This window comes from Rhinolophus ferrumequinum, chromosome 2, assembly GCF_004115265.2.
Source record: "Rhinolophus ferrumequinum isolate MPI-CBG mRhiFer1 chromosome 2, mRhiFer1_v1.p, whole genome shotgun sequence".
Lineage (NCBI taxonomy): Eukaryota > Metazoa > Chordata > Mammalia > Chiroptera > Rhinolophidae > Rhinolophus > Rhinolophus ferrumequinum.
The window spans coordinates 59,280,587-59,293,987 of record NC_046285.1 but is presented as its reverse complement, the minus strand read 5'-3'; the positions used below and the strand labels follow the sequence as shown (position 1 = coordinate 59,293,987).

The window sequence follows — 13,401 nt, the reverse complement described above, 5'->3', positions numbered from 1 at the left end:
AGCTAAATCAGTTAGCTGACTCTCCCTTTCTTAGCCACTGTTTTTATAGAAGAAAGAAGCAAAAGGACACTGACTTGGGAGAAAGTAACCTTTCCGCTTGGGTTAGAGCACCATCATGTGGCGCTTTCATTCCCGCACACTGGAGGCTGCAGGAAGTGAGCGGCCTTGCTCAACGCTCGCCAGGTTGAGGCTGCTGCCGTAATTTCGCTGGGAAACAGATCGTTTCGCATGCATCACATTCAGATAGCTCCATACTTCTTAGTGGCCATATGTGGGTTTTGAAAAAGCCAAACAAGCAATATGACTTTTAAGACATTGAGGAATGCTTTCTCCGAACCCCAAATACTAAGTGTAGAAATTTACAATGTAGTGCATATTTTAAAATAAACGCATACAATTTTTGATGAATAAAAACTAAATCCACATTTGGTTTTTGTTTGCCACTTTCTTGACGTAAAGTATGGTTGTCTATAAGGCTGACTGGCAGCAGGAGGAGACACTGAGGGGGATGTTGAAGAAACAGTCTGTCTCTCCCTCCTTCAGCCATGACACAGTGCGTCGTCTCTCTGCAAAGGGTTGGAGGTACTTTGGACTCAGCAAGTCCAAAAGAGGAAATAGACACTCGTTCACTTTGATTAAAATGTTTCATCTCTATTTCCATGTTTCAGAGAGAAAAAAAACAGGTATGTTGGAACAGCACGCAGGCAGAACCTCTACTTTGATTCAGGTATAATCTTGAGTATCGATGGCAGAAAGTATATCTACTCATGTGAGCACTCGCCGGTCCTAGCTCATGCGCGTTCTTGCACACAGTAGGTTCTTGGTAAATGATCATTGCATGAGGGCTCTACTGTCCCTGAATATGGAGGATGGCCTCTGGTACTAACTAGCTGTGTGTTCCTGTGCAGGTTCTTTACTCTCTGGGCCTCAGCTTGTAAAATGAAGGGGATAGACCAGGGATCATCAAAGTCTTTTCCAGCTCTGACTTTCTAGGGTTCTAAGAAATAAGAAGAGAGTTGTGTAGATCCTGGGTCCTTGATTTCTACTTAGCAGTTGGAAAGAACTCGACACGCTATGAGATGTTTGCAGAATTCTTAGTTCTTGAGTACTAGAAATGGAAGGCTCAGCTTTAGTCCTGAATTGCAGAACTGTTGGATGGAGACATCACAGGCAATGACAGTGAGCTAGAGGATAATCCAGCTGAACTTCCTGTTCTGTTCCTCTCTATGACATTCCAGTAATCTCCAAGAGGTATTGCTGCACAACCTGTGAGACTGTCCTGGTAAAAATGTTTAGTGTCACCATTTATACTTCTAGTTCTAATCTTTCCTATCTCATGTATGAAAGTTACTTCCTTCGGTAAATTAACAAAAAATACAGTAACTCACTAGGTCAGATGAGGGCATATTTAATTATTGATTTTACATTTTGCCTCTACATTTATCCCCTACTCTGATCAAACTGGGAGGTTTCTCTAATACATTCTGAACTTTCTTTCATTTGGGTCTTTGATCAAGCTATTCTCCTGGCCACAAACTCTCTACCATCTTCTACCAACAAATCATACCCATCCTTGAGAACTGGATCAAACATCCTTCTAGGTCCTTCCACTTGATCTTTATCTCAAGAATGGGGTATCAAAATCCCACATATCCTTCAGGGCCAAAGCAAACACCCTCTAATATTTCTTTCTACTGGTCTCACTCTGAACTGTGAGTTGTTAGAAAGTGCAGGATCTTTGGAGTCAAGTACTCCAAAGATGCTTCTGAAATAAATTCTGGCTCCTTTTGCTCCTTAGGCTAAGACTCTCAGTTTTCCATTTGTATAAACAGAGAAAAAAAAAATAGCTGCCTTATCTGGTCGTTTTGATTGTTAAATAAGAGACCATCATTGATTGCCCTTCACCTCACAACAAATCAGCATTTTTTCCTTCCCTTCCTCCTTCCCTTCCTTCCTTCCCCAACTCTCTTAGCATTTTTAAGCCCAATTTATGGAAAAGATGGAATTCTTCTTTGACATTTTTGCCCTTTGCTTGGTTGAGTATAACCTTCTGGTGGGTGAATATTGTATCTGTGTCCCCTCACACAGCTCAGAACAGTTTATTTAGTAGCAATTTAGTACATGTCTGTCAAATGAATGAATATATTTTTGTCACTAATAGGTCAACAGAGAGGACTTTCTGGTTGGCCTAGAGCATAAGGTGTGCCCACTGGGGCAGAAGCCAAGGCGATATGTAGATATTAACTTCCACATAGAGCTTGATGCTCCTGAAAGGCCTGAGATCTTTGCACTCAGGCTTGCTGACTTACAGAGTCGTCCATGCCCAAGAGGACCAGCAACGGGATGGTGGTCATCCCTCCGTGGACCCATTCCTGTAGAGACACAAAGCCGTCCCGGTCGTAGTCCATCCCTTGCAACATCTCCTTCAAAATCTGTGGAATCCATAGAGCAGCAATTGTCTACTTTCATCTTCGACTTCTCTGTCCCCCCTCTGCCGTCTTATTTCTCTTTCGTTCTGCATTGTCTGGCTTGTGTTTTACCCACTTCCCCTCTGATTCACAGTGAGTGGAGCAGTGAGGGAGCAAGTGGGGGTGAGGAGACCAGGGCTCCAGGGCCAGCTCTACCCAACCTGACTGAGTGGCCTTGGACAAACCACCCGACTCTCTGGGTTCTGCTTTGCTCATCTGTAAAATGGAAATAATACTGCTACGTCTGCTGCACTGTAGTGAGGATTAGAGAAAAAGTATATAAAATGTGATGATTATTATTAGCTGGTGATTGAGAAAAATCTTTACAATTCTTTCTAGATCTAAATGATTTGATCGATGAACGCCTGTTATAAAAATTCAGTGCTGATGAAAAGATCAGGGGGAATTATTATTTGAATTACATTTACATTTTTCCCTGCTGTCTATATGTCCTATCAGAGAAGTACGAGGTCAATGTGTGGCCCCAGAGAAGCTGCGTGTAAGAAGATGAGTCTGGGACAGCCTGCCCAGTAAACACTGGTATCCAAATCCTGAGTCAGTCCCACTTGTCTCTTGGAAGTCACCCCATGCTTCCGGAAACTCACAGGCCTTAGCTCCGTGGGATCCCACTCGAGATACTGGGCAATGTGCAGCATTTGGTTGACAATACGATTCATCTCCTAGAAAACATCAAAAGGAGAAAGCAAGTGAAGGTGTGTTTTCAAGAGCAAGACTCAACATCACATGCTAGTGCCATATGCTGGCATTTCATGGGGAGCTCACCATTTGTTTCTGCTCTTTATTTCTGCCTTGGGCACAAATCTCAGCGGACAGTATATGCTCACAAGAAGCATAGAAGACAGATAAGCCAGAGGTCTGCAGAAAGTTCCCGGAACTCTAACCTCCCCCTGGGCCCACCTGGACTCACACTCCTTCCCCTAGACTGGGCTTTGACTAGAGAGCACAGGAAGCACTCCTGTTTTCTTCTTTGTGATCTCAGCTCCCTCAGCTCCTTCCAGACCGAGGCGTCTCTCTCAGACCTCCCTCTTTTATCACTTCTCATTCCCATAATGTTAGCAACTTGGGAGTTATCTGTACTCCTCAGGCGTCACTTTCAGTCGGCTATAGGGCCACTGAGTTGGTCCTAGCTCAGACACTACGATTTAGATTCCTTTTGGCATCTCCTCTGTTTGTTTTGTACCGTGTTCAGGCCCTGAGTCTGGGACTCTGTGAACAGGAAATTCATGAGGGGTATGTTGGCCTGGTGAGTGAGCCTTTTGTTTGGTACCAAGGCCCGGCTCTATATAAAACATAATTGTTGGATGCTACTGAGTTAGTGTACCGAGTCCAGCTGAAACACACTGTATTGAGCAGACATTTGCATTTCTTCAGACCATCTGAGGTGTTAATAGTAAGACTGATGTGGGGAGACATGTTGGTGAACTGAAGCAAGGTTCAAAAATGTTACCTCCCCCAGGTAGAATGCTGGGTCAAAACCAGCAAGCTAAAGCCCAACAGGAATTTTAAGAAACTATGTTTCACTTAAATTAAAAAATAATCCATTGCAAAACTGTAGATGAGGTGGTAGATGGGAGTAAGGAAGTGGGCAGAAAGGTGGGGACAGGGCTCCACGGAAGTTCCAACGGAAAAGAGCTTGTGTATCTAATTGGGTCCAAGATTCAATGAGAAAACAATGAGATTCAGGAACTGACCATTAGACTCAGTCTTGAGTGTAAATGGGTGGGCATTTTCAGGAAGCAGAGGGGGCAGATTTCAGGAAGCAGAGGGGTCAGGCCATATGTAGCCACTTAAAGAGTCCTGGAGAGGTGGGTTTAGTTCTGTCTCATATGTTAAGAATGGCATTGACAAAGCAGAGCTTGACCAAAGTGGAGGTTTAAGCCTGCCTTATGAGAAACAGTATAGGAAGGGGGAGATTTGGGCTTGGAGAAGATTTTAGGAGAGATGTGATAGTACTTGAAACATTTGAAGGACAACTGTGTAGAATCGGTATTCCACTGGTCAGCTGTCCTGGTCAGTTACAGAGGGCAAGAAGTAAGCGGAGGGACGTAGGGAGGGAGTTGGTAAGGGTGGGCCTATTTTGGCCTCACTGCTGGGTGAGGGGAGTTGGAAGGGAGAGCACAATCAGGTTTTGTGTTGAAATCTCCCTGGCAGACTACAGGTGCCTTTTGTGTGGAAAGGAAGCCCTCCGTAACAGTCACCCCAGCAGTGGACTCGCTGTTTTAAGGCAGTAGGTGAACCCTCCAGTACTGGGACTGTTCACAAAGAGGCTGGGTGTCCAGCTGCCAGGGATTCTTGGTGGGAAATTGAATCAGGTAACTCTTTTGAGACTGCTTAAGTCCACTGATGTTACCTTCCAAGTACATGGTAATGTAACCAGTTCTTACACCTGCGATGCTTCTACCCTGGTGCAAAAAACCATCGTTTCTTGTCTTGCTTATTTCAATGGCCTCCTACCTGGTATCTCTTGCACCCCTATAGTCTAGACTCAATACAGCAGCTAGAGTGATCGTGTTACAATCCAAGACAACCATGTCACTCCTCTGGTCCAAATCTCCTATGGTTCTCATTTCTCCAGAGTAAAAGGTAAACCCTTTCAATCACCTCAAAGGCTTGATGCCTTGCAAACTTCCTCCACCCCCGTCCCATTACTTCTCTAATCTCACCTCCTATGACTTACTCCGCCCTCATCGGTTTACTCATTCTGCTCTAGTCACTCTGGCCTCCTAGTTAATCTGCTAATATTTCAGGCACCGCTTATAACCCTTGCACTTGTTCCCATTCCTGAAAGATGCTCCTCTAGATATTCCCGTGATTAGTTCCTGACCTCTTTCAAGTCTCTGTTCAGCTGTCTCTCCTCAGAGAAACAGTCCTTGTCTCCCCTAGCTAAAATTGCAGCTCCCTCCAAAACGTCCTCTCCCCTTTATTTTCCTTTTAGCGTACATCTCTATCTAGTACATATTTTACTGTGCTTCACAGTGTGTGTTTGCACTGGAATCAAAGCTTCGTGAGGGCATAGATTTTTGTCAGTTGGCTCACTGATGTACCCACCCTTGCTAAGAATAGTGCCTGACACATAGTAGATACTTAATAAATACACAGAGGGTGCCAAAAAACTGTGTACACATTTTAAGAAAGGAAAAAACTGTCTTTAAATTGTAATGCAATGGATGACACTAGCATTCATTTGATTAACGCCATCTTTTGAGTGAACGTCACACTACAAATTGCTACCGTAATTCAATTCAATTTCGAAAAGCAATACATAGACAACATCTCTTAAAATGTGTACATTTTTTTTTGGCACCCCTGGTATGTTGCCCAAATGCTTGAGAGTCTGCGATTCTCTGGGTGTTACTTTGCATGACCCAACCCACAGCACTGCAATGTGGCTGTAAGGATCGCAGAAAGACACTTTGGGATTCAGAGGGAATTGGGATGATGCAGTTGCTCTTGTGAACTTGTTGCCTTTCTTCTTCCCTCTGGTCTGACTCTGCCCTATGCACCTCAACTTCAGAGGCTTTCTGTTAATGAGACCCATCTCTAACACTGCCAGTCACGAAGACAAGGCTTATCTGACTCTATTCGCCCTCTCCCCTCTGCCTTCTTCCTTTTCCATCCTTCTTCTCACAGCATGATCCCTTACCAATCCCTGCTTATTCCTGAGGAATGGGGTGGGGGTGGGGCAAATCTCGGGCTTTTCCGGATGCACCAGGAGGGGATCATGAGCTCAGAGCAGACAGAGCCAGTTGAGAGTTAGTCCTAGAGCTAGTGACCTGGGTGCGAAAGGAAGGCAAGGATGATGCCCAAGCACACCAGCAGTAACCTGTCTTCCTCCTGTCCTCTTGCCCTGGTCTTGCTGCCTCTTCTATCTCCTCCCCTCTGCCCCTAGTCTCCAGCAAAAAAATTCCAGGGGGAATTTCTGAAACCACTGGGACGTTAAACTAGATGCAATACTAAAGCATCTCCCCGTTCTGAAGTTTTATGATCCTGGGCTTCCGGAATGATAAGTCAATTAGAGTTTTCTCTCCTCTAGGCTGGCTCTTTGGAAACAGAAGGTGGGGGGTGGGGGGGGGAGGGACTACTCATTTCTGCAGCCCATATTGCGACATTGCTATTCTTATAAAGATGGAACTGAGAGTTTTCAGACTCTTCTTCCACCCGCGCCCCTCTCCCCGAGCCTTTCTCAGATCCAGGAGGGATATTTGGAGAACTTACCGCTTGGTCCAGTAGACCATTCTCATCCGAATCATAGAGACGAAACATGACTGCAAGAAACACAGAGGTGAGGCTTGAGGCGTCCTTCAAACATCAGGGATGGGCTAGGGCTCTGTTGCTGCTGGTTTTTAGATCAATTCTGACCGTCACTGGGGTGAAGGCTGTTGCAACCAGATTACCCACCCTCCAAGGCAGAGTCTGACTTCTTTACAGAGAGTGCGGAGTGGGAGGAAAAGCAAGCCACCTGGATTCCGGGTCTGCCTAAGCAACAACTGTTGGCCTCCAGCCCACGAGTGTGAGTCCCTGTAGAGCATTCAAACCTCTCAGCATCACTGGAACACAACACAAAGCAAATGCCCAGCTGCTGGTGGCGCAGAGGCACCAGAAGGATAGACGGAAGGCAGCTTCTGTTGCATGCAGAAAGGCTGTGGCGTTAGGCAGATTCAAACCTTGGCCCTACCCTACCTTCTCTAATAACCAAATAAGTCAACTTCTTTAGGCTCAGTTTCTTCCTCTCTAAGATGGAGATTATAATTGTTTCTTTCTCCTAGCTTTCTTAAAAATGAGGATTAATATGTAAATGATATACCAAATCTACAGTGTTTGGAATGTAGAAGCACTCAATAGATGTTATTTATTTTTATTTTCTTTCACTAATGAACATTTATATATGGCATTTAATATGTACAATGTACTGTCCTTGCATTTTATCATTATTAGTTATTTAATCATCAGTAATGCTATGAAGTAGTTACTATTAAAGAAGCCATTTTATATCTTTTTCTAAAATGTCAATGCTATTCAGAAACAACCTCTATTATGTCAGATTATATGCTACCTTGTTCCCGGGCCTTCACCACCCACCATACCTTCCAACTGAAGGAGATTGTTTTTAATTTGGCTGTGTTTATTCACTTTGATTTTGGCTTGGTATATTGTGGGAATTTTTGGCTTGTTGTTGCCGCTGTTGTTTGGAGGGTTGGGAGATAATCAACAATAGAGTCAGAACAGAAACATCCTCTATCATTTTCCAGGGATAGAGAGGTGATGTAAGACGAGGAAGAGCTGGGAAAGAAATTGGGCAAAGGTCTAAATGTTCATTTATAGGTCCCAGAAACTTGCATTTCGTTCATCTGACAGGTAGTGATCCTGGCGGTGGTCTCAGAAGAAAGCAGGGTGGAGAGCAGAGCTGTCTCCGTTTTCCTCCCATTCTCTACAACCTTTCATTATATTTGCTTTCTCTGAGGAGTCTCCCCTGGCCGACCCTTCCCCCATGCAAACACTACGGGTCTCAGCAGGTACCCACAGGGTCACGGCACTCCTATTAAGTCACCCTTGTGTCGTCAAGTCCTTCTACATGTTTCAATGTCTCCACAGCTTGTGTTTGTTCAGTGGTGCAGCCCTGGTTGGCGTTTAAGCTGCTCAAAGTAGGGTCATGGGCTTATGATTTTTTGTGACTCCTCAGAATGTCTTGTCAGAGGCACTCAGCATATGAGGCTGACTTGCCGAACAGATGGTTGAAGGATGTAAAGAAGGACAGACCTTCCCACTAGTGTTGCTCCCAGACCCTGGGCTGGGGCGACTTTCTAACATGGGGCTCTCTTGGTCCTACTGTGCATGCAGAGTAGAACTAGAAAGTGTGAGAAAGCATCCAATTTTTTAAAGCAGCCTGGCCTTAGGAAGTCATTTAACCTTTCTGTGCTTTCTTACACGTAAAACGAGAATAATCACATCAACCTTCTAGGGTTATTATGAGGTTAAAATGAGGTAATGCATTGTTTAAAGTTCTTATCAAGTATAAGGTGTTCACTGATGAGACTTTTTATTGTTATGATTGTGCTGGTGATAAGTGGGATTTCAGGCTATTATTTCCAAAACGATATATGTTTGGTTATTAAAAAGAAAAGCTTAACTTATTTTCAATCATTAAAATCAAGGGAGGATCTAAATATTTGATAATAGTAAGGAATCATTTTCTGTAGGTATGATCAAGATGTTGTGGTTATATATAAGAAAAAGTCATTTTAGAGGTACATGCTGAAATAGTTACAGATTAAATTATATATAATGTCTGAAATTTGCTTCAAAATAATCTGGGGTAGAGGGAATGAGTGGGAGGTATAAATAAACTATGACTGACGATAAACTGGTCATTGTGGAGGGTGGCTAATTGGGTACATGAAAGTTCACTGCACTCTCTACTTTTATCTATGTTTGAAATTTTCTTCAATAACAAGCTTTTTTAAATGCAGTTTCAAACAAAAAAACTCAGAGACACAGACAACAGTGCTTACCAGAGGGGAAGTGGGGTGGGGGGAGGTAGAGGAGGGTCAAAGGGGTCAAATATATGGTGATGGAAGGAGGCTTGACTTTGGGTGGTGAACACACAGTACAATTTATAGATGATTTATTACAGAACGGTACACTCGAAACCTATATAATTTTATTAACTAATGTCACTCCAATAAATGTAATAACATTTATAAAATGCAGACTCTTTTAATTGGCATTGTAAGACTGAGTCTGAGGGCCACTGATATGACGCGTCTGCCACATCCTCTCTCATAATTATGAACGAATATCATGCCTGAAACTCAAAATCCAGCTGAATGTTGGAAACAATTTGGCATTTCACTGAACATTCGCCAGAAGAAACAGAAACCTGCTACATTTGCTTCTAAATTAGTGGTTAGGATTTGCGACTGTTAACACCTCAAAACTATGGAGGTGATTTGAAGCTCAGCTAATGAGAGAACTGTTTCATTTTGTTCATGGGAAGGGTTAACCTTTGCTAGACGTTTCCTTGCTAATGTTGAACTTTTGCTGATTAGTCTTATTAATTGCTAGAATTTTGACTTTTGCTATAATGTGTCTGTTTTCCCTTCATGTCTACTGAAGTCCCAAGAGAAGCCAAAACAATACCCATATATTTTTTAACAAGCTGCTATCATCTCCTGTTTTAAAAGGTTTTCCTGCAGGATCACAGAGGCAGGTGAGACCACCCCTCACCTTGTAGACTGAGTCATCGACAAGACTGCTTCAGCCACTCTGGGCTTTCCTTTCTGTCACCAGCTATTATTTTCCTTCTAAAGATACGTGTTTGAAATCAGTAGCAGCATGAAACCAAGCGCAACTCCCTTAATTAACTAGTCCCTTTTTCCCTAGAGGCCAAAAAACTTGGGATGGGGATGGATGAAAAATGGAAATAAGCTTACACAAGATGGAAGTTGATTAGATCTCAAGAAAAAAATGAGTTCCTCACTGTTAAAGAGTTACTTGGGCACCGATTAGGGAAAGGAAGACAGCTGCTTGAATATCTTCCTTACTAAGAGGAGGCAGCAACTTCTTAGTTGTAGGCTTTCAGGAAGTCCTGCCAGCAAAGGAAGGGCGTCTCGACCCCCTGCAGAGATCCCTTCCCTTTCTAAATCCTGGTTCTCAGTACCAAGGTCTCAGATGTACTTCCCATTCTCTATACAACTGGTACTGTACCCCAGAGTTGACTCTAGGACATGTTCATATCACTGCTGGTGACAGGGCAGAAAAACCTCCCCCAAGGAGCTAGGACCCATACCCATGATCCCAGAACAATCTCCAGCATGTTTGGAATGATGAGCAAGACAAGAGATCTTCCTCTAGGAAAGAAGTTGAAGCCCCTTGGCAGGGTGAGTACTTACACTCTAGCTTATCCTGAGGTCTCCCTGTCTCCAGCAGGGACAGGTAACATACAACATCCTTCAGGTACACTATGGGGGATTCCGAGCCTGAAGATTGAGCAACAAGCTTCTCCAGGGGGATTGCGGCCACTTGGTCTTTAGCTGGCACTTGCTTCTCGGCAGTCTTTGATTCTGTAACAGGCAAGAGGAAAGCATCCAAGGATACTTTGTTTAGTAAGTATTAAATCCTTTTGATGGTAGAGGCAAGAGGTTTATATAGTGTCTCCAAAAGTGTTTGTTACATAGATATGATCAAATCAGTGTCTCTAGAAATCCGGTTTGTGGAGTTCATACTCTGAATGAACCCTATTCTGACTCTTTTAAGTGTCTGTATTCTTGTAAGAAACTCACCTGTACTCTGTGAATTTTCGAAAAGATGATGGTGATTTTTAGTAATATCAATAGCCAACAGATAAATGTCAGTTAGCCTAATTTTTTGGGAACACACCCAACATGTAAAAGTAATTTTGGCTGGGATTCTGCAATCCGGACTATTGGGCATTTACCAATATACTTTTTCACAATTTTCTTTTCAAATACATTTAATGATAAACAAAAAGATGAATAGCCAGAAGAGAAAACTGGGATTGACAATCACCTGATGCCCAGAAATTAGGAAGAATTTTAACTAATTGCCAGCCTAATCAATTGAATTAAGAAAAGTGCAGAAAGTGACTTATTGTATCACAGGAATAAAGTAAGTTTTTCCTTTGAAATTTTCCTTACCACAGATAAGAAAACTCTCTGCCCCTTTCACACTCTTTGTCCTCTGGGTCAGAAATATAAGGTTATTATTAACCAGAAAACCAGGCACCTATATTTTACTATGTGAATTATCCTTTTTGAGGCACTTTGAGTGCCATCTCTCTTCTTCCAGCCTCTTTATATCTATGCCCACCAAAAACTATCTCTGAATATCGAGTAAGAGGGTGAAACTTACAGAAAACACTAAATAGGCCATTTCAAATGAGAATTTAGTTTTTTCCTCTGGCTTCTGCTTGGACAACAGGAAAAGGGTGGAATTTTCAACAGATGGCCTGACCTTCGGTGAGTCTAGAACTTGGCCCTTCCTTGTTAGGATAGGCCCCTCTCTGCGGTGTCTGCCTGGCACTATGTTCTTGTTTCTGGTGAACAGGGACATCTAATTAAGACATCTGTGAAAGGTGGCCTAACAGGAAAAGGATTTTCTACTTTAAATCTTGAATAACAGAAGAAGATAAAAAAAATGCCTCCTTGGGCCAGCAGCTAGATAATTTGCCCTTTCATGATTTGACCACAGGAAACTGGTATTCCCCATAAACAAGCAAAATGGTGCATCACAATTCACTTCTCCAGGAAGAAATCTCTGGAAGTTGCTCTCAGACCCAGAATGATATAGGGATGGCCAATAAGCATGGTAGTCAAAAGATAACGTCCATTATCTTTTCTCAAATATCACATAATGAGAGCATCCCCAGTAAGTCTTTCCTTGGTACCTCAGAGACTTTGGCCATAAGACAAACCACAGTCAGACAATTAGGAAGCTCAGGGAATGAAGTATAACTTCTCTCAGGTTCCTCTTGAAGTACCAGTTACTTGGACTAAGACAGCTTCTGGGTAAAGAATGTGGGGCCAAACTCTTTTCATGGTTGATTTTCTCCCTGAGAGTTTAGAATCTCAACGCTTCCAGTTTCACTCTCTTTTCTACCATGAAAATGATCTGCGTCCTCTAGTCCACATAAGATTTAAGACTTATTTGTGATGAAAGTCCATTTACCCAAGAGGCCATGGACCTAGCATGGCTGGGTGGGATGCTGGCAGACGGCGGGTGAGCTCATACTTGGTAGAGTCTTGCCCTGCTGCTGTCCCAGAAAGCCTCAGGAAGGCACCAGTGCTCTTAATCCTTGCTTTCTGGAGCTCCATGAGCAGCGTGGAATTTGCAGAGCTTATGGTTCAGAGGCAACTCTCCATTCCCAGCCATGTTCTGCTTTCCATCTATAGTGAATTTTTTTTTATCTCAGCAGTCTTTCACTTAAACACTGAAAACTCAACAATCCTTCTAGTTGCCCCTTTTGCTGTGACTGGAAATAAGATTAGAACTACATCTAGTATCCACTGGAAGAAATTCTCTCATTCAAGTTCCCTGTTACAATTAGATCTCATTCAGTTGTATTATCTCCTATCTATTCTGTATATAATATATATATATATAAAATAATAATATATATACATAATATTCTGTATAATAATAATATATATACATTACAATATTCTGTATAATATTCTGTATAATAATATATATATACATTACAATAAAAATGCATTCTTTATCCCCTAGGCACACTCCAAGAGGTGGAATTCACCAGTGTGAATCAATCTTCTATAGACAATAATGTATAGGAAATTAGGTCTGACTCTCTGATTCTTGGTATTTGAAGCTCCAAGAGCAACCTGGGAGGGAGAGAGTCCCTGAGAGCCCCACCACGGGAATAGGATGCTTAGTCGATACCCTTGGAGACTGAGGATGCAGACTGAGAGTGACCTTGGCAGACCATGATGAGTTAAGAATAAAGTGTACTTCTAGAGAGTGGCCTGAATAATTTCTAATATTTGTCGAACATTTACTGTGTTCCAGGCACTGTTGTAAGCACTCTACACATATAACTCACTCTCCATGTTAACACATTATAATCTCATGTTACAGATGGGGTAGCGGAGGTACAGACATACTGTAGGAAAGAGCGGGAGCTTCGAGGTTAGACAATTCTGGATTGAATCACCAACCCCATAGGTCACACAGTGCTTTATAAACTCTAAAAGCCTCATTTCCTCAACGTGAAAAGTGGTGTGGTTGTGAAAGCTGAATGAAATATGGAATGAAGGAGGTGCCTGCCAATAGATCTCCAAAACAATGGTAACCAGCTGCCCTGTGCTCCACCTCCCGTCTTACCCAAATTGTGACTGCTGTTGGAAATCACCCAGAGCACACTCTTCCCTTCCTGCCC

At 42.8% G+C, this 13,401-nt stretch overlaps 1 protein-coding gene across 8 annotated transcripts in view; it reads right to left on the bottom strand.

Annotated features, from left to right (window-relative positions):
* The window catches only part of DGKG (diacylglycerol kinase gamma), a 196,384-nt gene that overhangs the window by 126,109 nt on the left and 56,874 nt on the right, over positions 1–13,401 (bottom strand). For all 8 annotated transcript variants that reach the window (XM_033128571.1, XM_033128563.1, XM_033128577.1 and 5 more), the window contains exons 6-9: positions 10,379–10,549; positions 6,705–6,754; positions 3,074–3,148; positions 2,310–2,432 (exon numbers count right to left, since the gene is read on the bottom strand). In XM_033128571.1, the coding sequence (XP_032984462.1) occupies positions 2,310–2,432; positions 3,074–3,148; positions 6,705–6,754; positions 10,379–10,549 (419 nt within the window). The remainder of the gene's footprint in view (positions 1–2,309; positions 2,433–3,073; positions 3,149–6,704; positions 6,755–10,378; positions 10,550–13,401) is intronic.